Source organism: Diadema setosum, chromosome 21, assembly GCF_964275005.1.
Source record: "Diadema setosum chromosome 21, eeDiaSeto1, whole genome shotgun sequence".
NCBI lineage: Eukaryota > Metazoa > Echinodermata > Echinoidea > Diadematoida > Diadematidae > Diadema > Diadema setosum.
In genome coordinates, this window is record NC_092705.1 from 9,229,734 (window position 1) to 9,254,601 (window position 24,868).

The 24,868-nt window shown below is 38.7% G+C and overlaps 1 protein-coding gene across 1 annotated transcript in view; it reads right to left on the reverse strand.

Moving 5' to 3' along the window:
* LOC140244902 (uncharacterized) overlaps positions 1 to 24,868 on the reverse strand; it is a 107,719-nt gene that overhangs the window by 63,412 nt on the left and 19,439 nt on the right. Inside the window, exons 2-13 of the mRNA XM_072324510.1 lie at positions 22,793 to 23,252; positions 21,983 to 22,117; positions 19,391 to 19,523; positions 17,743 to 17,884; positions 15,170 to 15,286; positions 14,639 to 14,911; positions 12,185 to 12,338; positions 11,433 to 11,564; positions 10,660 to 10,777; positions 9,346 to 9,493; positions 8,404 to 8,520; positions 6,997 to 7,242 (exon numbers count right to left, since the gene is read on the reverse strand). Coding sequence (XP_072180611.1) covers positions 6,997 to 7,242; positions 8,404 to 8,520; positions 9,346 to 9,493; positions 10,660 to 10,777; positions 11,433 to 11,564; positions 12,185 to 12,338; positions 14,639 to 14,911; positions 15,170 to 15,286; positions 17,743 to 17,884; positions 19,391 to 19,523; positions 21,983 to 22,117; positions 22,793 to 23,252 — 2,175 coding nt within the window. The remainder of the gene's footprint in view (positions 1 to 6,996; positions 7,243 to 8,403; positions 8,521 to 9,345; positions 9,494 to 10,659; positions 10,778 to 11,432; positions 11,565 to 12,184; positions 12,339 to 14,638; positions 14,912 to 15,169; positions 15,287 to 17,742; positions 17,885 to 19,390; positions 19,524 to 21,982; positions 22,118 to 22,792; positions 23,253 to 24,868) is intronic.

The window sequence follows — 24,868 nt, forward strand, 5'->3', positions numbered from 1 at the left end:
TCAATTCTCATTTCTAAAGGGGAAATAGGGTTGCTACAAGTCTTACGATTCCATATTTTACTATAGGCAGAATTCACCGAAGTGGGAAAAGTAAAAACTAGTATCTAAACCAACAGTGTACCAAAATGATGATGTCACAGTCTTTTGTTATAGCTTTGGTACGAACCAGGTGCGCGCATAAACACTCGGGCCAGGTGAGGTTGTTTGAAACCAGTTTCCACGGCGATGAAAAGCTATGACATCACAGTTTGGTACTTTGTAGTACGTCTGAAGGTATCATATTTTCATTTGAATTTGATTGCCCGATTTTCACGAAACCTCCACTGATATGTTCTACTAATAATTATTGATGCATTCACTCAATCCACACATCTGTGAAGGTGGACTTGTCTTTTTAATAAGAGTCATTACCTGCTATTATAGGAAGTTCGTTAATTGAAGGAAAGGGACGTGATGTACGGAAAACCTGTCCACCTGAAAAATGATTTAAATAGATTTCCATAGGTCTATGAATGAGGACAACGTTGAAGGTTTTGCCTAAAGGAGATTTTTTTATATGGGTAGATGAGTATCATGTTGTCCTTTTGGCATCTATTAATAGGGTATTCGTGCCATTTTTGGCGTGCACTTGTACATGTACTGAAAGGAACCAATGTTTCTTTGGCCTGCATGAAAAAAGAAAAGCTTCTTGTGTCTTCGGTGCTGTCAAAAAAAAAAATAATAACAAATAAATAATAAATTAATAAATAAAAAAAAACTATATGATAAACAGAATTTTCCGTTTCTATTGAGTATGAAGAGGACAATTGTTGAATAGAGGGCACATCTGACTTTTTTTTTTTACACAAAATGATGACGAAAGTGATTGAAAGTAATGTCACATAGTCGCACGACCACGACAGTGCTTCTTCATGATCACGAAAAGAGACAATGTTACATGGCATAATGACAGTCACGTGCCAAATTTTTGCACTCATTCTGATTGGTCTGTTCGTTTTGTTTCATCTCTGTCATTCACAGTAACTTTCTCCCTGTGGTTATTTTCTTTTTAATTACAGTGCACTCCCGTTATAGCGAACGCGGTTATAACGAATTTCCGGTTACATTAGGCTACGGTCACAACTCAGAGTGGCGACCGACCGATTTGTAGCCTGCTCGGTCGCTGCTGAAATTTTGGCACCGCCCAGCAGTTTTTGGAGATGCTGAGCAGGCTGTAAAAACCTAGCGATGGCCGAGCAGTGCCCTGTCGATTTCCCGTCGGTCACCGATCGATTTTCAGAAAAAAATTGGCGAAATGTGGGGATCTGCAACGAGCAGAGTCCGAGCAGTCACCGAGCGATGCCCCATCGGCAACTGGACGATCTCCCACCGGCCACCGGCCGATTTTTACGAAATTGCTCAGCGACCGACGGGTGATCGATAGGTCATCTACCGGTGACCCGTAGGCGTACCGGCGGCCACCCGCCGGTCTCTGCCGTAAATTTCTCACGAGCTACCTGTGTTTATTAATGTTCCTATGTGATTTGTGATGTGTTAATTAATTAATCAATTAATTAAGAGAAAACTTGAGGCAAAACATCTAATAGTTAAATTATCAACTAACAAAACTCCGCCATGTGATACCACAGATAACTAGAAATTAGGAAATAAAACAAAAGGGAGGAACACCCAAGATGGAACAGAGATTAGAATAGATTAAAATTTTCCAAAATATTTTTTTTTTTTGCTTCTATATCTTACAGTATTTTCTATTCCTATTTGATTTCATATTTTAATTTTCCCCATCTCTTGTTATTCATTTCTTCTTCGATTAATAGGCATTTAATGAATGATAAGGTAACCAAACCATATTTTACTACGTCAACATATCGACACTAACTTTTAGCTTTCATCTCTTTTGCCCCGAAGTGGTTGCCTCTGACTTCAATGTCCCTCATGTTGGTTGCCGAGATGTTGAGATGCTGATATGTTGGTGGGGTTTCCTTGCCTCTTATCCCTCCCCCTGCTTCTTCCACATTGCGCTAGATTATCTTCTCCATCTAGGCCCTGATTTCCTTCAGTGCCTCTGTCATTTTTATCTTAACATTTTTAGTCCCCAAATCGCTCGACGGCGACCGCTCGATCTATTCTCTTGGTTTTCTTCTTTGCTCTTGTCATTTTTGTCTCTATTATTTTTGTTCCCTAAATCGCTCGGCAGTGACCGCTCGATTAGGTCAGTACCTGGGCGGTTCCTGCTCGGACACCGAGCGTATTTTGGGCAGCGAGTGAAAACTGGTCGGTCGCCGCTGAAATTTTAACTCCGAGTTAAAACTTCAGCGGCGACCGACCGATGCCCTAAAAATCAGCGGCTCCTGGTCGGTCACTGGTCGGTCACCGGTCGTTCTCCGACCGGTTTCCGCTAAAAACTCGCCGACCGGTCGCCGAGCAGGCTGATTTTGGGGGTTGTGACCATAGCCTCAACGAAGTAAAAATTCAGGCCGCTACATTATCCGCTCTATGTGTTTTTATTGTTTGTCTGTTCGGTTATAACGAAATTTCGATACAACGAAAGAAAACTGCCGGTTCCGAGGACTTCGTTATAACGGGAGTCCACTGTATCTCTTTTAGGACTTTTAATTCACTGGAATATCTATGGGAGTACGGGTGAATTATGAAAACTACAGACATCAAACTTAGCATGACTTTTTTTGTGTGCAAATGACGTAGGTGGATCGGTGACAAAGGGGGTGTTAAGGATACCCACTGGACCAGAACTCACCCGTCGACGCCCCATTACTGTTTTCATTATAGCATGAAAACACAACATAGGGCCCCCTTTGACTAATGGTTATCCATGGCTCAATCCCTGATGTGGGAACGAATGGGGATATACGTTGCCGGATCTTATTTATTGCATGTCACAACATATATATTTAATCAATGAATCTTTACTAAGAACTATACATATGTGTAATGTATTACCTCGAATCAATTAATACATTCAACAAGAAACGGACTCCGCACTGCATGCTTCACTAACCGTGATAGGGTATTATACAGATGACTATAAATATTCTTACTTTTTTCACAAGATGTATAAACAGTTGGCATAGATTACTCTCCATCTTATAACGACTACAAACATGAGTATGTTATTCTTTGCTACATGTGTATCATTCCAAAAAATGCATAACATTTCATGCATTTTTTAATACATTCTGTTGAAAAAAGTGAAAATAAAGTTTGAATTAAATTGAATTGAATCGAATTACTATTTTGTTTGACTTCCCTCATACTTTGACTGAGCTGCAGTTAACATTATTCTATCAAAATTTATCAAAATATCTGATAGTTCTTTCGGAACAAACGACTGTCTTTCAAGCAAATTCATGACATAATTAGATTCTCCACACAAGAGGGGATGAACATACATACTTATGAAATTACTTGTATACATGTAGGAGGAAAACAAACAAACAAATACAATCATTAATTTTTGTCACTACACCGATTTCTCAGTTTTCTCTGGACTAAAATACCAGTAGATTTGATTTGATTTGATTTGATTTGATTTGATTCGATTTGATTCAAATCATATTCATCGTACACGGCGGGAATCGACTTGTTCACGCTGTTTAATATGATCCACAATCTTTGCAGTAAATCCATTGGGGTAATTTCACTGCAGAAATTATAGTCTTACGCTCTGAAATTCCATCACACATCCTCCTGCGACGGAGAAAGATTTCAAGGACGACACCGTTTTTGTTATGTGTTACAATGTATAGATATGGTTTCTTTCCCTGCAGCCTAGTGTCAAAGCATTTACTTGTTATTCTCCCTCCCATTTAGGTTGGAATTCAAAAAGTTGTTGCTAAATAGGGCAAGCCTCCTGCAAGCTTTGTGGTTCTTAAGGGCAACTTTGAATCTGTGCACAAAGCATGCATAAAATCTGAATACATTACAAATTCAATCTATATTCGTTGAAGTTATTAATCTGCAGAGAAACAGAAAGTAAACAATTTTCAGTTTAATCAAACACATCAAGTTCAATCTTCTAGAATATGTGGCCAATTTAAGGATCAGACATGAATGAATTAATCGGTTTAGAGACTTTAATTTGTCATACTTTAAAGATTGTGAGTATGATACTATGAATGTATTTTTTTTTCCTATTCTGTTGTCAGATAGATGTGTTGTCATTTTCATACATGATTTCCTTGAAAATAAAATGCAGAAATAAAATCGAACTGAACTGAACATTCTTCAACTGGAACAAACAATAGGAAATGCTCAATTATATGGCTTGCTCGAATGGATGGGAAGTTTTCAGTTTACGTATACCTTACCAAGTACTGGAAATAAATGATTAAAAACAAAACTTTCTTGAAGTGATCTTAGACTAAAACATTGAAATGTGGTTCTGGGACCTACAGTAAAAGAAAACAAGACAAAGAAAAAAGGAAACGAGTTACAGAAAAATATTTTTATTTCCTTACATTCGAGTCTACATTCGTTCCACCATTTTAATCTATTCTTACTTTTACATTTTTTATCGCCTTATTTTCAATGCCACTTTTAAATCTATATCACTTCTATTCTAAACTAGTCTAATATATACTTTTGTATTTCGATGTTATTGATTAAACTATTTTACTGTACAACAAGGAAAAGTAGAAATTACGCGGTGCGTAATATATGTCCCCGCCGGAAGTAGCAATTAGTAGCAAAATGTACAATATAGGTAGAAAGATGAAGGTCAAAGGTCAAAGAAGTCAAAGGTCAAAATGCTATGTAGAAGTTTTGAAGCCCTCACCTAGTGCCATCACATAAAGCAAACGGAATCGAAATCAGGTTAGAAATGGCGAAGGAGTAGCATTTTGTAGCCAATGTACAATATAGGTAAAAAAATCAAGGTCAAAGGTCAAAGAAGTCAAAGGTCAAAATTCTGTGTAGAAGTTTTGAAGCCCTCACCTAGTGCCATCACATAAAGCAAACGGAATCGAAATCGGGTTAGAAATGGCGAAGGAGTAGCATTTGGTAGCAAAATGTACAATACAGGTCAAAAATCAAGGTCAAAGGTCAAAGAAGTCAAAGGTCAAAATTCTGTGTAGAAGTTTTGAAGCCCTCACCAAGTGCCATCACATAAAGCAAACGGAATCAAAATCGGGTTAGAAATGGCGAAGGAGTAGCATTTTGTAGGCAATGTACAATATAGGTCAAAAATCAAGGTCAAAGGTCAAAGAAGTCAAAGGTCAAAATTCTGTGTAGAAGTTTTGAAGCCCTCACCAAGTGCCATCACATAAAGCAAACGGAATCAAAATCGGGTTAGAAATGGCGAAGGAGTAGCATTTTGTAGGCAATGTACAATATAGGTCAAAAATCAAGGTCAAAGGTCAAAGAAGTCAAAGAAGTCAAAATTCTGTGTAGAAGTTTTGAAGCCCTCACCTAGTGCCATCATATAAAGCAAACGGAATCAAAATCGGGTTAGAAATGGCGAAGGAGTAGCATTTTGAAGCAAAATGTACAATATAGGTCAAAGGTCAAGGTCAAAGGTCACAACTGAAATTCTGTATAGAAGTTTCAAAGCTCCCATGTAGTGCTATCATATAAAGCAAACAGAATCAAAATCGGGTTAGAAATGGCGAAGGAGTAGCATTTTGAACATTTTGATCACACACGGACGCACACACGGACGGACGGACGGACACACGGACGGACGGACACACGGACGGACGGACACACGGACGGACGGACACACGGACGGACGGACACACGGACACACACACGTACAGAGCCCGTTTCATAGTCCTCTGCTCGAACTCGTTCGGCGGGGACAAAAATTGTTGTAAATTGTTAAATGTGTTTTAACTGTTTTATACCGGGATCTTTTATAAAGAATTTGTATATACTGAAGAGGCTATGCCTTTATAAAGAGCAGATGATAAAACCAATAAATAGAAAACAAAGATAACTGTAATGGAAGATAACATCTTGCCCCTGAGATGTGGTAAGAAAATAATGTGTCATCCGTTCCTACTGATTGGTTTTTATACACTCCGTCCAGCAAATTTGTGGGTGTTTGCCCAGGTGGGAAATTCTGAACAACCAACTCACTTGCAGTGTAACATTTTACAAGCAAGAACTGCATGCGGATTTTGCCCGGAAAGTGCATGGGTACATTCAACTTTCACTAATACATACACGCAAAGAATGATCTTATTACACCAGTGACTAAACGGGAATTCAATCACTTTGCATGAAACATTAAAATTTTGTTGCTTCAGTCATATTTGGCATGTCCACTGGTATCCCCACCATTTTCCCTTCGAGCAGCTGTCAATTTGTATTGATGTTTTCTAAACTCAGTTTAATTGTATTCCACTTCTTTGTCCATATTATTCTATCTTCATTTGTAAAAAGATGAAAAATATGAATTGAAATGGAGTGACAATGAGCTACGTCTCAATGTCGCGAACTTGATGGTACTATAGCTAACTCGGCAGAGGAATTCAAAAATTTTCAGGCAGGAAGACATAGGTAGTGCAAGAGTAAAAAAGTTCTGCGGACAGAAAGAAGTGATTTTTTTTTTTTTTTTTTAAATTAGCAACTACAACACAATGGCCTCACATTACAACGTTTTTTACATTGTACAAACTTGTTCTTCACATGAAAGTGTAGGCCTTTATAGCATATTTTGTACATCCAGGTGACCACGCGACACCTCGGGCACCTCAGAGACGATGAAGAAAGAAAGAAAGGTCATTGTATGTATTTTTGTTTTTCCTTCTTCACTATGTGTCTTGTGAAAGTTGATTAGTCCATCATTTGACTCTCTTGATAACAGGTGCAAACAAGCAAACAAACAAACAAACAAACAAACAAACAACAAACAAAGAACACTGGCGGATGAGCGAAACAAAGGATATCAACCTTTCCACAATCCCATTTCAAGATTGAATCTAAATGGATTAAATATATATGCGGCAAGAAAGGGTTGTTCATGGATTCTCTTACCATCGATACCGGATCTCCCGAGAGTCTCTTGACCCGTGCCGTTGAGGTAGGCACGGCTGAAGGAACCAAGGCGGACATCTGTCCAGTAGACCCGGTTCTCCACGTAGTCGTAGGCCAGTGCAATGGGACGCACCACTCCCTCCAGCGGAAGAGCGGTGAAGCGCTCCACGTTCGAGTCCAAGCTGATCTGGAAGATGCCAGGGAGGTGGGTGTCGGCTACCAGAATGAAGTTGTCTTCCACAATGTCTGCAAGCCGCGAAACAATGTGATCAGCCAAAGTGTGACTCGGAGACAGATATTTTGGACTTGAAACGAATAGTTGCTTTACTATGTTTTAGCAAACTCAGTCAAATGTTAGTAGTATTGGAAATCAGCATTCACTCAGGGATAACTGGTTTATCATAGCAAAACTCAATAGAGAAATATCAGTCAAGTCTTAAGCCCACCCACAATGACAAAGAGAATGCGATATACATGTATTATGGGATGATATCAGTATTAAACTGCATGTCCCCAAAATGATATTTATTGTGAGTTATGATTGTACTTGTTGGTGACCATAAAACTGGTCTTACTATAAAAATCTCATCGTCACACTCACAAAGGCCTATCCGTGCTGTGTGTGCAATTTATTTATCTTTCATGTTTCAGATTTTCAAAAGCAAAAGATTTTTTTTTCTCTTGGGGGAAATGTTTCTTATCAAATCGTAATGTCCACTGATGGTTGAATTTTGATATAGTACGGAGAAGGTGCTTCCTGCATAGATTTTGCTGGTTGATTGAGTACAGTTTCGAGTCTCACAGCTAGTACTGTATAACGAAATTTTGAGCGCCCTTTTGCGATGAATCGCGTTTACAATATTGTCATCCCATTAACCCTTTGTGTGCTTTGGGTGCCGATTGGGACAGAAAAACCCCATAGCGTTGCATACAATATGCTATTATTAAGTCTGCAGCACAGAATTCAAGGTTCAGACCTCTTCAATTCCCTCTTCCGTTTGTCTATTCAGCGTGTAGGCATTCTCTTTTTTCCTTCTTTCCTTCCATTCTTTCCATCTATTCCGTCAAGTCGTGTCATGTTGTTGTGTTTCTCCTGTTTTGTTCCGTCTTGTCTTCAGTTGTATCTGTGCTAAGTATTTGCAAATAATCATTTCATAAGTTTTTTTTTCTTTTGAGTGGTTCACAATATACAAGCTTGCTTTTAGAAGTGGACCTCTCAATTCTTTTTTTTTCTCTCAACTCAAGCATAACCTTGTATTTTTTTTTGCCAGTATGCATATCTTTATCTGTATCATTTATCCTTTTCAAAGTAGAATGTATACGCTTATGATATAATTCGTGATTTATTCTGTGTTATGTCTTGTTGGAAAAAGAAGAATGAAAAATAAATGAATTGAAATAACTCACCAACGCTGCATGTGACATTGTCATCGTCCAACGTGTATCCAATGCTACAGTGACACACGAACCCTCCGGAAGAAGACGGCAGGCAGAGCTGGTCACAGCTCTCTTCGCTGCACGCACCTGATGATCAAATTTCAGAAGTGCACGTATACAGAAGCATGATGAATGGTTATAATCCAATTCAATAGATCCGAGCAATTTCTTTGCTCAGACACTCTAGAAAAAAAGAAAAACAAAAAGTTTCAGTCTTTGAATATGTGTGCAATAGAATTAGGCCTACAACGAATTTTACAAGAGTACAGTACAGTAAAATGTTCTGTCTTTATGCACATGTAGCTGGTGCAAACCGATTGTTGGGTAATACTGAATGCAAAGGGGCGTTGCGAGTACTATTAATATCCTCTTGATTATCACAGAGAGATTGGAAGAAATATATGTTTTAATGTTAAACAGTAATACATGTATGTACAAATTACTGTTGAGGAAGAAATGGACAGTTTTGCTGTGAAAGTGGGATTTCCTCATGAGAGTAACACATTTCATTCACCGAGCTCCCCTCTACAAATAGGTGACCACGTGAGTCCCAACTAAGGGGACCGTTCGTATGGCTGGATGGATTTAGCATTACTTTTATAGTATTGTCAATGTGCCGTGAAGCCGCGGTATAATGCTTGGTTAAAATTTTACCCAATGGAACAAAGAAAATTCGATCTACTTTCATGCAGGTTTGATTCCAGTGAAGGGGGGGGGGGGGGTAATGATGATAATGTTTAGCGTTTTTCACACCGTGGCATGGGGAAAAAAACCACACATTACGTAAACACAGCTACTCAAACTGGTGAACGTGTACGATAAAAGCATTGTTGTGATTGTAATTAGGCCTAAGATCGTACTATCTTTGATTAGGCCTAGACATTGTAAAAACATTCTATAGGGCGCCCTCACTTGGTCCGTCCGGCTGCCGGCTGTCGTCATACATGCGCACTCCATACGCAGTCTTTGGTACTTGGATGCTCCTTACGAGTGTCTTCGTGTTAATATTAACAACATGAAGACCATTGTTTGTGCCCCATTCAGTGAAGAAAAGATAATCCTGAAGAAGAAAGTGAAGGGTTTGTTTGCAAAAACCGATAAGTCCATTTTTGAAGATTTTGAAGTACGATCTCTGTCATAAAGTACAAAATAATACCTTTTAAATGATATATTGGTCACTACTATAGAGGTATATTTTTGAAGTTATGGTCAAAAGAAGCAAAAAATTTCTTATTATTCTCTTTATTTTTCTTGACCTTTAATCGCAAATATCTCCATTTGGCAAATATGGACTTATCGGTTTTTGCAAACAAACTCTTCAAGTGCAAATATGAGCAGATGACATAGACCGGTAGGTGCTTCAAACCAAGGAGGCACTAGATTAGGCGAGACGCACTATTCACTTTCTGTTTACTTCACATCTACCGTAGAAAGCTAACTCATCCGAATTTTTTTTTTTTCATAGAGACATTGGATAACGAAAAACATTCGTTTCGGCATCAATACACTCTTTCTTTTCTCTTTCTTATTTCTTCCATTTTCCTTTCTTTTTCTTTTCTTTCTCTCCTATCCTTGCCACTCCTCTCACGACCACCAATGCACAGTACCCGTGAAACAATATAAGCTGGATGATACTAACTATCGCATCTTATATAGAAAGGGTTTATATATTACGCATTCTTGTAACTTGGAGACATTCGCAAGCTATAATGCTCTTAAAATAACACTGATGATAACAAAGACATGAATGCTGTTTCAGTTTACCCCACAATAAAACTACTCTGTGAAAAAAAAAGAAACATTTTGTTCTCTAAAAAGTTGATATGAAGGGATGGACTTCGCTCTACTTTTTTTTTTCTCTCCAAAAAAACGACGACTTTGTTAATCGATTTATGGTCATTCTGATCCCGTCATAGCTTATTCTAGGAATAGTTTCTAATTAAATATTTAATTTCATTTGTGAAGTAAATGGGTCTTTTTGTCATCCCATAAATTATCGGACACGAGTTTCTGTACAACCTTGCTTTTAAATTCTCACACAAAGATGTGATTTACTTTGCACCTTGTCTACCTATGAGAAAGGTCACTTTGGCTCAGAACTATACATAAACTGGTTGAATACAACTTGGTTTGGTTACGACATAATAATATGCCAACCATAAGACCAGACCTGAACAGTGAAGACCTTAAGCTCGATAGGTTAAAACGTTTTGGATTCTGACTTACACGAAAGAGCTCGATGTCGAAATATTTGGCTCTGGGCCTGATGAAGAATCTCGCCGATGAATTGCCATCAAAATCAACGAAGTCAATGGCACCATTGTCCCTGGTTGCATAGTATAATCTAGAAAATATGAATTGGAGGAAAAATTGATGCATTCAGCAGTTCAGTTAATCTTGAAAAGGACTAATTTCCTGAGCAAGCCATCTGCTACAATCAGAGAAAGAAAAAGAGGGATAAAAAATATCTTAATTTGGCTTGGACAGATTACTTGCCTATGATTTGATTCATAGCGAGTATAGATTCATTGTTTCTCTGAAAATTCAAAACACCGGTTTTTTTTATACTTTGAATTTATATCTAAGCCATTGATGAAGCATAATATCAGGTTCTTTACATACAGGACTGTTTACGCCTGTATAACATGGCATGATAATTATTATAACATTTGATACATAATAATTTCGGGATTATATAGATATATTGATAATGAGGAAAATACATTGATCATTATCATACTAATGATAAACCATTACAATAAGGATTTCAATCAAATACTTTGTATAAAACTAAGACAAACAAAGTCACCATGCACGAGAAAATATGCGATTTCCTTGATGAGAAATCAAGGATACCTCTCGGAGAAATGATGGAGATACGCGAGGAGAATTAAGAGAACGCAGTTGCTGAGAAGCCAATACGTCTGTTTGAATTCTTGGCGTCAGAATATTACAGGCGATGAATTTGCTCGCCAGATTTTAATCAGTTATTGACTCACCTGTCGTTGATGAAATCAATGGCCAGACCGTTTGGTGAACCCAGTCCAGTCCTAATTATTTTGCGGCCGGTGCCATCGAGATTTGCTCTTTCGATTTGGGAGGGTGGACCAAACTCCGTCCAGAATAAATACCTTGATAGAAATGATTATACAGCAATCACACATAACATATTGGACTATCGCTTAACATACAGACAACATTATCTCTTGAATAACTAAAAAGAAAAAAAATACGACAAAGTTCTTGACTAATATAAGCATATCGTACAAGCTTTGCTTTTTAGTGAAAACCACGTCCTGCATTTCCATTCCCATCCTTAGTTAACGTAACATCATGATAATCTTTTTACCCGTATAAAAACAATATTTTAGCAGAAGTGGGCATCAGATATGCAGGAGATAGAGAGAGACACACAAACAGGGGGTGAGAGAAAGGAGTGTGTTTGTGTGTATGTGTATATATGTGTGTGTGTGTGTGTGTGTGTGTCAATTGGAGCACAGTCATCCATTGTTTATCACGTATTTCTACCTATAATACTATAATACTGCAAGAAATTTTCTACTCATTAGGCACATGTTTCCCGAGAGAGCTCAGGAGCTATGGTCAATGCAAAACAAACAAACAAACAAAGCGAAGTAATAACATTAATGATTCACAGTAGCCGCGTTCGCACTGGCAATCATGGCGAAGTTAAGCTCGCGATATCTAATATCTCGATGCTTTGCCAGTGTGACTGCAGGTATGGACTCACTTGCGGGGGGCGTGGATAACCAGACTTCTAGGCCGGATGACGTCATCCTGCAAGAGATACTTTCTGCTGTTCCCGTCGTACTTTGACACGGCGATGTGTCTCCGCGAGGCATCCGCCCAATACAAGTTTTGGTTCAGCCAATCAACAGCGATACCTGGTAAAGACACATGGAGGAGGGAAAGATGATGTCATTCTCCGTCTTACTGAAAAATTAGAAAGTTTTACATCGAAATAATGAAATATGACAAAAAAGCCAGCACTGTTACCGCAAGTAGGGGCCTACTGTAGTGATATCGGCTTTCAGTTACATTTTGATAAGTTAGTATTGGTGATAATTACGATGTTGGAAAGAACACAGAAACAGTGTTATAATGGAGTGCTTTAACAGTGCGAACACAATGTCTCACGGCGTGTTCGCATAATATAGCCAACTCTTTGAACATACTGTGTACACAAACGGTCCTGGGTTCGACACAGTTTGTACACAGCATTGATTCCGTGAACAAACTGTGTACACAGACGGTCCCCGTTTCGACGAAGTGTGTTCTCAGAGTTGACTCTGCGAACACACTGTGTGCACAGACGGTCCTGGTTTCAAAACATTTCGACACAGTGTGTTCTCAGAGTTGATCCTGTGAACACACTGTGTGCACAGACGGTCCAACACAGTATGTTCTCAGAGTTGATCCTGTGAACCCCCTATGTGCACAGACGGTCCTGGTTTCGACACAGCGCGTTCTCAGAGTTGATCCTGTGAACACACTGTGTGCACAGACGGTCCAACGCAGTGTGTTCTCAGACTTGACCCTGGGAGCACACTGTGTGCACAGACGGTCCTGGTTTCGACACAGTGTGTTCTCAGTGTTGATCCTGTCAATAAACTGTGTGCACAGACGGTCCGACACAGTGTGTTCTTAGAGTTGACCCTGTGAACACGCTATGTGCACAGACGGTCCTGGTTTCGACACAGTGTGTTCTTAGAGTTGACCCTGTGAACACACTATGTGCACAGACGGTTCTGGTTTCGACACAGTGTGTTATCAGAGTTGAACCTGGCCATGTTTATGCTTCCCCTTTTCGGGCCAGGATCAGCGTTTTGATACGCGTTTAGTTCAAAACGCGGTTGCATCCTTGCTCATTTCGATATAAGCGCCGTTTCAAAACGTCGTTTCAAAACGCACAAAATAGTGCGTTTACGATCGGCGTTCGTACAGAATCGCTGTTCGAGGGGAAGTATAAACAGGCACCAAAATTTAAAGACGTTTAGAATGACGTCATTAAAAAGGTGCTTCCGGTTCCGGCGAAAACCCCGCGCCGCTAGCCACATCACGTACCACATGTGTATGGATGGAAGCATGTACACTGCGTGCCTCTGACTCGCTACGACAACGGATAAGCTGAACAGAAAGGCCGTGTTTATGCTTCCCTTTTTACTTTGATTTTTTTTTAACTTCTGTTTTTGTCAATTACTTGAGTTGGTGAAGATTTGCGGCTGGCCGGCAGATCAATACACGTTGGACAATAGTTACTAACCTCCATTCCATGGTCGAGTGGTAATTATGACTTGCTCGAAGGGCTCGAATTATAAAGAGGAGGAACTCACGGCTCTCCTTGCTTGGGCCGAGCCCGAAACACAGCAAGAACTGAACGGTTTTGCCAGAAACAAGACCGTGTTTGACAAAATAGCTGATAAGATGGCAGCACGATCGAGTAATATGCGAAAATGTAGCTAGAGGTACAAAAAGACAACGGTGTTATCACTGATTATCATCAAGCGCAAACGAGTGAAGTCAAAGACCTGTCTCGGTGATACGTGATCGGACGTACACGAACGAACCATGCACGAGAGATGAGAGAGTATAGTAGCTAGCTTCGCTAGCATGTAGCAGCTGACTTTTCGATAATCAAAGCGTGCGCCCGAGTTTGACCTACCTTTCCCAGGGTCAACGTACATGCGCAGTTGAGCCTAGCAGATTCCGACTGAAGAGCGCGGAGTTCGAAGCGTTCGCCTCAGAAAGGAAGCATAAACAGTACCCCGTGGAAGCGCGTTTACGATCGGCGTTTACGATCGGCGTTTCAAAACGCACATTCTGCCCTCGCAAAGGAAGCATAAACACACCCCCTGTGTGCACAGACGGCCCAACACAGTATGTTCTTAGAGTTCACCCTGTGAACACACTGTGTGCATAGACGGTCCTGGTTGCGACACAGTGTGTTCTCAGAGTTGATCCTGTGAACAAACTGTGTGTACAGACGGTCCGACACAGTGTGTTCTCAGAGTTGACCCTGTGAACACACTGTGCACAGACGGTCCTGGGTTCATGTATTATTTTTTACCAGTTCAGAGAGAGATTTTTTGTCAATGATTTCAGCTGTAGATCACTTACGCTTAATGGAAAGAATGAGTCAAATCAAACTGAATAAAAATCAGACAGTTTATGAATAACAACCCACCTTCGGCGCTTCCGATTCCTCCGACTATGGTTTTAATGGATCGACCGCTGAACAAACGAACTCGGTAAATTTCCCTTTTGCCGTAGTCGGTGAAGAACATGGTGTTCTCTGCGGCATCGACGTCGATGGCGACGAGGAGTGTTCGGTTGCCGACCATCACTTTACCTTCCGTCGCTCCCGAGTCCGGCTGGACGTCGTGGAAGTTAGCTGCATAGCGGGTGACTTCTTGCCGCGTCACAAGCAGAAGCTGAGGCTTGATGATTTTGGTCGTGTCTGTTATCGAGTAATACGGTGTGGGGAGAAATAAAAAAAAACAAACAAACACACGTCAATCCATAAGCCCTTGGTAACTGAACAGCCCGTCTTATTACTCCCTAAAACGCTCGAAACCGCTCGTCCCTCCTTTTTTTTGTAGTTTTATGTTTTACCATTTTTGCTTTCATATAAAGTATATAATTACGTAATTTGAAAGAGGTCAAAGGTCAACAAAAGTATGTCAGAATTACCTCTGTGACCCACAATTCTCTTTACCTTGAACACACGAGGTCCCATTTTTAGTCAGCTCAAAGCCGAAGTGACACACGCACTGAAAGTCGCCCTCTGGTGTTCCCGTGCAGAAATGTTGACAAGGATTGCTATCACACGGTGCTGACAAAAATAAAAAGGAACAAGAAAAGAAGAGAAGAAGAAGAAAAAAAAAACACAGAGTTGTTAAGAGTTTTAAACTCTTCAAACTGGAGGGTATAATGACTTTGTTGTTGGTTGGTGTTTGTTATTGTCCAAGTCAAGTATCACCACAGAGAATTGATACCGAAACCTCGTTATGGTGAGTCCAACTACAAGTAGTCATTGTTCTATAAACAACTGAAATCGCTCTGAATTTAAAGATCCAGGACGCCCAAGCAGTTTTGGTACACAAGAAATTCATGTGTAAGCCCCTATATACTTTAAGAGAACTGCAATAGATCAGTGAGTCAATGAGTGCAATAAATGTAAACACCAAAGGCTTGGTAAAGTTTCAAATTTAAAGCTCTAAGCCACAAACACTAAAAGCATGTACGTTGGTTAAACAGATTCAGATATCATTCTGTAACATCTCTTTATGTTTATGATACTGTGACAACAACTGTTATGTTTTTTTTTTTTCCTGTCTGTGCCTTTTGTCTCCTGCTTATGTCAGATGACAACCTAGGCTTACACGTTACATTGTTAATTGACATTGTAAAGAATGTTGAACAGCAATATCATCTGAAAGAAAGATATTATTCAGTGGGATGAAGGTTCCATGTTCATCATGTCACTGCCGGCAACCAGGGACAGCCTGGTGGTAGTGTCGCTGCCCGGAAAGCAGTAGATGACATGTTCGAGTCCCACTGGTTCCTTCTTTTTTCGAAATGTGTGTTAATTTACAGATCAGCAGTTGCAATCTTAACAAATTGAATTTGTAGAGGAAGACATATTGAAAAAACTTACACACGTGAGCAATATCATCATTAGTGACCTTTTGCCATTATGGAAAGTACGTTATTTAAAAGAAATTTCTTGACTGCCAAAGATTTCACCTATTTCCTTTTCTTCCCCCATCGTCCTAGATACTTGAATGCTCAGCTCTTGCAAGAACAGACGAGCAAAGTTTGCAGAAGTCAGCCCGTGTAAACAAGAAAATAAGTCGGTCTGTTTTGGAAACAATAACACTGGAAAATATGAGAGGAAAATATTAAAGTTTTGTGGTTGGCTTACTAACTATGCTATTATTTTCTGTACATACAATGATCAATAATACCGTACATTGAAGAATATGGAGAGAGCAAAATGTAGATATCCTTAAGTAGATCTTGTATGTAATTTTAACTTACCTTTGACGATAGCATGTGATTTTGAACAAATGGAATATGCAATTTAGTGTGGTCATGTATACGCTGTATATAGAAATGTGATTTATCATGAATATCACCACCTGTCGCACGAGGCTTGAGGTTATCTTTATCACTAACCCTACACGACCTTTTAGCATAGCAAGCGCCATGAGGAAGTGTCTTAACACGAAAATTGCCTATATAGTTGTATATCTGACCTAAATTTGATCCCAGTAGGAGTAATAATTGGAAAGTTAACAGCCTCAAGATTATAGCAGGTAGGTAAACTTATTATGTGACCTTTAATGATCTCTTAATAGCACGTAGGCCCTTATCTCGGACAAGACCACAAAATGAAGATACCCCATTTGCATCTCTGGCCCAAATGTGTTCCCAGTCGGAGCACCGGATAGGATTAAGCTATCTGTTTCAATATAGTCTGGCAGGTGAACCTTAAAGGTCCTGTTTACCTTTGGGAGCAGTGATTTAAAAATGTTCAAGATATCACTTTTGAAGCATATCTGTAGGTCAGTTGTATCACAAAACATCTTACCATATGAAATGTTTGCAATAAAGCCTAAAATATAAGGAGATATCACTATTTTTCTCATTAAACCATAACTACTGTAGACGGTTTAGTCTGGAAACATTTTTATTATAACTATTGTTCACATTTTGCATATTCAACAATAACTTGACCTCGATTATACTGGTTCTTTTTTTTTTTTTTTTTACATTGGTTGTTTCTATCCCTAACTCACATTTTATAACTATTTTGAATCACTAATGCTAGGTTTTTGTTTCATCTGCAAATGGTAAATAATGCCTTTAACATGTGACCTCAAATGACCTTGTGACCTTTCCACATGACATTGGAGAGTACCATGACATAAATATCCTTCTAAAGTATTGCATCTCTGACTCGGGATTCTTGACAGTTGGAGTGACAGCTGTCAATTTAACATACAATGGTTTATCAAGTATACTACTGTCCCATTTGTGAGGGAGACAACAGGGCATTTTGTACGATAACCTAGGTCTTCCTCGACCGTCAGCAGGCCTGATGAACAGAAATAGATAAAGAAGGAGCAGAAGAAGATGATGATGATGAAGAAGAACAAGAAGAAAGAGGAGAGGAGAAGGAGAAGAGAAAGAAGAAGCCGAAGAAGGAGGAGTAAAGAAGAGAAGAAAAGTGAAGACGAATGAATGAACTTAAGAAGAAGACGAAAAGAAGACAGTGATGCTTACATGTTACGTCAGGCTGCACCCCTGGTCCGTAGGTCATGAGCCCGTAAGGTCGTGCTCCAATTGAGATGGAGAAGGCTGGAACTCCGGTGTCTTTATCGATGCATCGTAGTTTCTCAAGAGAATCCGTCACGAAGAGTTTACTCTGAGAGATGATAAAACATAATGATCTATCACTATAATATCCTTTTTCTTGTGGCATGATTTTTTTTTCTCCAATTTGTCTTCTTCTGTACAAATTAAATTTGTAAGATCGCAACTGCGGATCTACTTTTTTTAACAAACATGTAGGAAATATAGCAGTATATCATTATCGGTATGATTATTATCAATATCAAGCCCCCTATCATCAACATCACTTTCAATCTTTCCAACATCATTATCATCATCACCATCATCATCATAGCATACGTATTATACGTTGAAAGCATGCGTAACACGGTATCCTATCAACAGTCCACTGCTTGTTCCTCAGGTTAACACCGAGTACAAAAAATGTAGTTTTTGTTATTATGGTCCCATTCTCTTTGATAACTTACCCCCTTTCTTACCGTCCAGACAATAATCATTGCCCCTTTTCAAGTAACATTGCCGATCATTACTGCATTACCTTATGATCTTAGTTTGCCAAGTAAGATAGAATTTTTCTTTTTTTTTTTTGTTTATGCGACTCTACGAGTTGATTTGTGTACTAATACACTGGTGCTCATACCCTTTGCGAATATGTTTGTAAAGAATGATTTGTAAATACTGAATATATTTTGTTTTTTATTTTGTTTGTTTTGTATCGCTTGTTTTAGATTGAAAGTCTATGTTTACTGTATACAGGGTTGTCTTGAAAAGCAGGTCTGCTGAATATCAGCAGAACTGAACGGAATGACCCTGTTAAAAATATTGTGAATCAAAACAAATAATGAACGAATCATCTTCATCATAATCACTTTCGTCAAGAGACAGTGTATTTGACCGTGTATTTCACTATATGTATGAACTTTGAAACAGTAATAACAAAATTGGATGCCCCACTGGCATGTATTAACCTGCAAGTTTATCCTTTGGCTCCATGTCTAAAAGGGAGCAATCTTTGATGAATTTGACGAGTATAGTTTGGCGGGTTTTGTTTTTATATATAGCCTCAGAGGGAATTCTTGGAAATGAAACGAGGAAGCTACCACTTCTTCTGGTTAACCATTTCTCACCTACGATAGTAGACAAGAAAGGGGAAAAATTAGGAAGATTCGGGAGGTGTAGTATGCGTGTATACCTTCCCTAATCACGAGATTAGGATGGACATGTTTATCATCATTTTTTTTTTTTGGGGGGGGGGGGGGAGAGGAGCGACTCCTTAAGTGCGCGTGTGTGTGTGCGTGTGTTGTTGTTGTTGTTGTTGTTTTTGGGAACGTTTTAGTATAGATAAGCTGACTTTCGAAGACAGTGCAGAATGGACTAGTTCAAGGACGGCATAGATAGTTGAGTCGGAAGTTTGGAAAGCAAGTTTTGAAACACATCTCTTCCAGATGTTCAGGCTCTTTTGGAAGGCTGTCTCTGCTATTCATAAATGAGACTTTGTGTTTTCTAACACGTCGAAAAGAAGATAGCCTCCATTCCGTGAAAAAAAAAATGTGTGAGACAAATTAATTCCGATGCTCACCCCAAAGACGACGAGATCGAAGAACTGGGCATCTGAAGGAAGCATCTGAACCACTAAAGTTCTGTTGGAGCCATCCAGATTGGCGCTTTCAATCCTGCTACTCTCAAGTCGCCTTGGATCGACCCAATAAATTCTGGCAGCAGTAAGAGATGAAGGACAGACGGACAGACAGACAGACAGACAGAGGAGAGAGGGGAGGAAGCGAGACCAACAGACAGACGGTAAGAGATTGAAAGGGGGAAGGAAGAGGAGTAAGTTTTGAGTCTAATCGTTACAATTTTCTTTTCTTCTTCTTCTTCTTCTTCTTCGTCATCTTTTTGCAAACAGGACTTCAAAAGTAAAGCATTGTCTCTTTCTTCTTTTCTGGCGAAATAATTTCACGCTTGAGCAATGATTATGCATAAACAGTGGCGGATCCAGGGGGAACGCATTGGGCGCGCGCCCCCTTTATTTTTTGTTAAAATAAAAGAAATAAAAAGAAAAATTGGGGAGGGGTGCGTGCGGCCCCTTTAATTTTGTTAAGGCGCCCCCTCTTTGCGGAATTCCTGGATCCGCCCCTGCATAAATGTTTTCACAAGTTAAATCACAGTTATTCTTCCACCTTGAAATGACATGCTTGTAGAATCAAGTATATGTACGCTCAGCAAAAAAAAAAAAAAAAAGAGAAAGTTAACACTTTTTCAAGTTTATATTTCTAATAGAATTTTTGGCTAAATGTTAATGTATTATATACCATACGAAAGGTAATTTAATTGGCTATCAACTTGATAAGTCAATAAAAGGAGAAATTTTACGCATGGGTGAATACCTCTTTCTCTTCCAAGGCACAAAAGTACAAATTGCAAAAATGAACAAGTTGTTTTTCATGCCAAATGCTTTTCCATTAAACAATAAGAACAAAAGACAGATTTAACACAATGAAAACAATGAATTCAGTTGCAAAAATATACCTATGATCTCTATAATATCTTTGAAGTCCAAAATATCAATAAAGGCTAAAGATAATGGAGGAAAATGAAGAACTTTCTGTCAAATCCAAATTCAAATGAAATGAGAGAAGAAGCAATATTGACAAAATTGGCAGGATTTTTAATTGATTTCTCAAATTAGGACAAATTAGGAAAATTTTAAATTATTTTTTGTTCTTGAATTTGTCTCATGAATTCTTAAATGAATAAATTGAATGAACGAAATAAAGATATTATGTTCATTTAATCATCTTTGTGCCCTTACTCGCTATGTCATTTGAAGTTTGAGTTGTCAGAAAAGTTCTCACCTTGATTTTGTTTGAGGTTATAAAGTGATAAAAGGAACGAAAACTTATTTTTGTTATTTCATTCATGTCTCTCATTGTGTTATACTGGTCTTTTGTTATCAGTGTTATCTTAAAGGGCATTTGCAAAATGAAAGACAAAATGTCAATTTTTGCAATTTTTACTTTTGTGCCGTGGAGGACAAAAACGAATGTGTTCACTCATGCGTATAATCTCGCTTCATATTGACCTACTAGGTTGATAGCCAACTGAATTACTTTTAATATGGTATATACTGTAATTCATTGATTTTCATCAAGATCTTCTATGAAAATTATGAACTGGAAATGGTGTTTACTTTCTTTTTTGCTGAGCGAATTTCACACAACAAACCAGAAAACGAGTAATTCATATACAGAACTTGAGAATATGTCACACACACTTTATCTATTTTGTACGCTACTCATTTGTAAGCACGTGGCGCCAATAATAAAAAAAAAAAACTCTACTCCCTATGACTGACTTAATTAATAATGATGAAGCTTATGTGTCTTGACACAAAGTGACAGGAATATACAGGTATATCCTTTCAAAAAAATTTCAACTTTAGTTGGAAAGGTTTCCAGTTCAATTCAGTTCAAATGATTTTATTTCCATATAAAGTAATACAAAGCAATATGCATAACGCTTACATGAGTACGTAATATCTTAAGGAACTTTGAATCACATAAGTTTCAACAAAAAAAAATGGATACAATATTATGGTAATATCAACTTTGGTTTATAGATAAATAAGTAAACAATACAATCTTATTTTGTAACTCTATATAGAAAAGAGGAATTCACAAGAAAAGCATAAAACTGTAGCTTGTAAAATTTGTAAATTACTCTGGGAGATGAGGGCATCTCAAGATCCATCTCAAGATCCAAAAAGGTTTCCAGTATGTCTTTTAGTACGCAAAGTTAATGCTATGTTGTGATACAGGTACACTTCCTTCCTGTAGGCGCGCTACAAGATCTCTGGTTTTATACCTGTTGGCCTGCCCTTTTATCTTCATGTCAACCTGCTTCTTCAGTTTGTCTGTTTTCACAGAATTGTACATAGGACCTTTTTCTTCACTGCTCTACCTTGTCTACGGAAGAGGAACTTCATTTGCCGAAGAACACATCGAACCACTGAAATCTTAGATGGTTGAGCTTCGTTGTGCCTCCACACTGGCATGAGTAGTCATGAGTTTTATCATACTGGTGATGGTGCAGCATGCCCCCTTTCTGACCACATAATCACGTAATGGTATATGACATGGCGCCATGGAACATATCCTTATTATGTACTTACCGGTCTGTTTCGTAATCCACCGTAATTCCGTTCGGAGAGAAAAGATCAGTATCTATGATGGTAGTTCTGTTTTTGCCGGCAAGAGTCGCCCTTTCAATCATCGCAGGCTCACCGTAGTCTGTCCAAAACAGATAGCTGGAAGGAAAGTACAGAAAAAAGAAGCAGCAAAAAATTATTCCCGAGTCAGCGATGTCTCGCTACAAAAGTATGACGCAGTCACTACAAATCACGGTCATCATAAAGTCTCTTCAGTTCCACTCATTCAAATAACCATATCAATTTCACAACAAATCGCATCACGTCATTATTCGATTTTGCTATCTTCTTAGAGTCCTTGGCCAGCATTAGCCTATCAAATGACTGCACATCGACACACGCTACCTTTCCTACTTTCCTGGGTGTTGTGTTAGAATAAGCAAAGCAAACGAGCAAACGCAACAATCAGGTTTTAAATGCAACTATTAAATTTCTAATGGAGTATTATATTCTTTTTCGTTAATATCGTCAATGTCGACTTGTGCCAACCTTTTCCGTAAAAATCCCGTAGCCGATAAATGCAGCACATAGCGATGATGCAATATTGATCAAATCTAGAAACTAATCACATAAGCACATTGCGCAAAGACTTCATACGATTGCAAAGGATCATCAATCGCTATTTGCAACATTATCCACCCAATTCCTTGAATCAAAGATATATTAGAAGATTGCAGGAATATATATATATATATATATATATATATATATATATACATATATCTTCTTGTTGTTTTTTCCTGGTATGCTGTACTAGTACACATAAGGACTCACCCTCTCTGAGGATAGGTTACGATTCCTCTTGGTTTCTCCAATCCTGTATCGATCAGGACCCTGTAATACGTCGCATTGTAATCGGAGATCATGATCCAGTCGTAAGTGCTATCCACCCAGTACAGATTTCTGCTCAGCCAGTCGACAGCCATACCGTCCACGGAGCTCGACGTTCCCCCAAAGATTACACTACCCGTGACCCCAGCACTCAGCCCGCCGCGGAAGATGCCGCGATCGCTCGTCGACGACCAGAACGTGCTCCGATTGCGATAGTCGCCGGCAAGCCCAATGAACCTCGTATCTGTCTTTTGGTAGTAGTACAGCGTCCTAAGCTCGGACGATGCGTCGTAACTTTCCGGATCGGCTGGCAGGCTGGTGATGCGCGCGCGGTTGTGATCATCGTTGAATTCTGTCCATACCAGACGCGGACCGTCGTTCGCAGCATCTTCTAAGTCTTGAGCTATAAGATGAAAGGACGGGGATTACAGAATATTCGTAAGTTAGGCAGTATACGCAAAATATCCGTTATATCAAAGACATGCAATATCACATTTCAGTATATGTCTATTAAAGTTTGGTTTGTTTTAGTTTGGTTTTGTTGGATGAATTTATATTTTGCATTAACGTAAAAATAAATTGAGCACAAATTCCAAAGACAACAAAAATGACATATGCGATCATAGATATCATAACCGAATAATAAAAGAAATGACACTAGTAGATAAACATAAGCAGCATTATTGTACAATGAAAATAAAAACATGTGAATAGATAGACATAAATTTTCAAGTAAATGCAGAGATGATTGAACGCAGGACACCCATTGTAAGCGGTAAAGCTGGAGACGGATGGGGCCTCACCACAAGAATATTCGGCGACATAATTCCCTTGGGAAAATTGATTGCTCCATGGGGTGCAATGCAATCGTATGACTGGTGTGGGTGCAGATTGCAGTCGAATGATAAAGAAAAATATAAAATTACCATTTTGGAGGCCTATGATATACATTGCTTTGATTTAAAGAGTGGGGGATATATTATGATAATTACCTGCCTTCTATAATGCAGAAAATATTTGCTTATTATCATGTTGTGTATTTTATATACACATGTATCTTTTGAATGTTTGTTATTCATTATAATTGTATCTCATTATAATGTTAATTTTCAATATATCACGTTTAAGCTATTATATGGATCTTTTAAAAGCAGGGAGAATAACATTACCCTTAACATCAGTAACAAATCGAGGGAATATGTAGACCCTACTTTTCATTTTTTGGAATTTTCTCTAATTTTCTTTATATCGTTTTCCATAATGTGACGTAAAGAACTATAATAGTCTTCTCATTCAGCGATGGTGGTACCAAAACTTTAAAACTTCATAACTTTTAAACGGATAGTAATATTTTTCTCAAACTTACACCGACGTGTTGGACTAATCTTGGTGCAAGCAGTAAATCCACATAGTTAACCCGTTCCATGCTGAATACTGAAATCCCCATAGACTTGATAAACAAGCCGCCTTAAGGTTTCATTCCCCTTTAACAGTATTAACGTGACGATAGGCGGCGCCAAGGCCAATAATATGCATTTCCGGTACAAATAGAGACAATTTTCATAATTAATTATTGCATTCCAATGACACTCCATCCGAAGCAGCAACGTGATGGTCGGTGTCTTGGTCAAGGGCACAATTGAATTCTCACTACCATTCACCAAAGAGGGTGTTGTGTCCGAACCAAGTTACAATGGCTTTTGACTTGTCTATTAATATCATGACCACCGAAAGAGAAACCTGTTGTTTGATGTTTGGGGATAATGTTATTATGTCGAAATCAGTCTTGCCCCGAATGACTTATAAAGGCTGCTTACAGCGTATCTTGTAACTATGATCTCATTACGTGATTTTATTACTCTCGCTTTTGCGCGCAATGTCTCATATTATCATCAATCATATAATGTAAACCTTCCTTAATCCTTTAAGACATTTTTCTCCACATAACTGCATCAAACATAAAAAAAAAACGATGAGGAAAGGCATACTACTGCTGTCCACATTATTTCACTTTCGCAG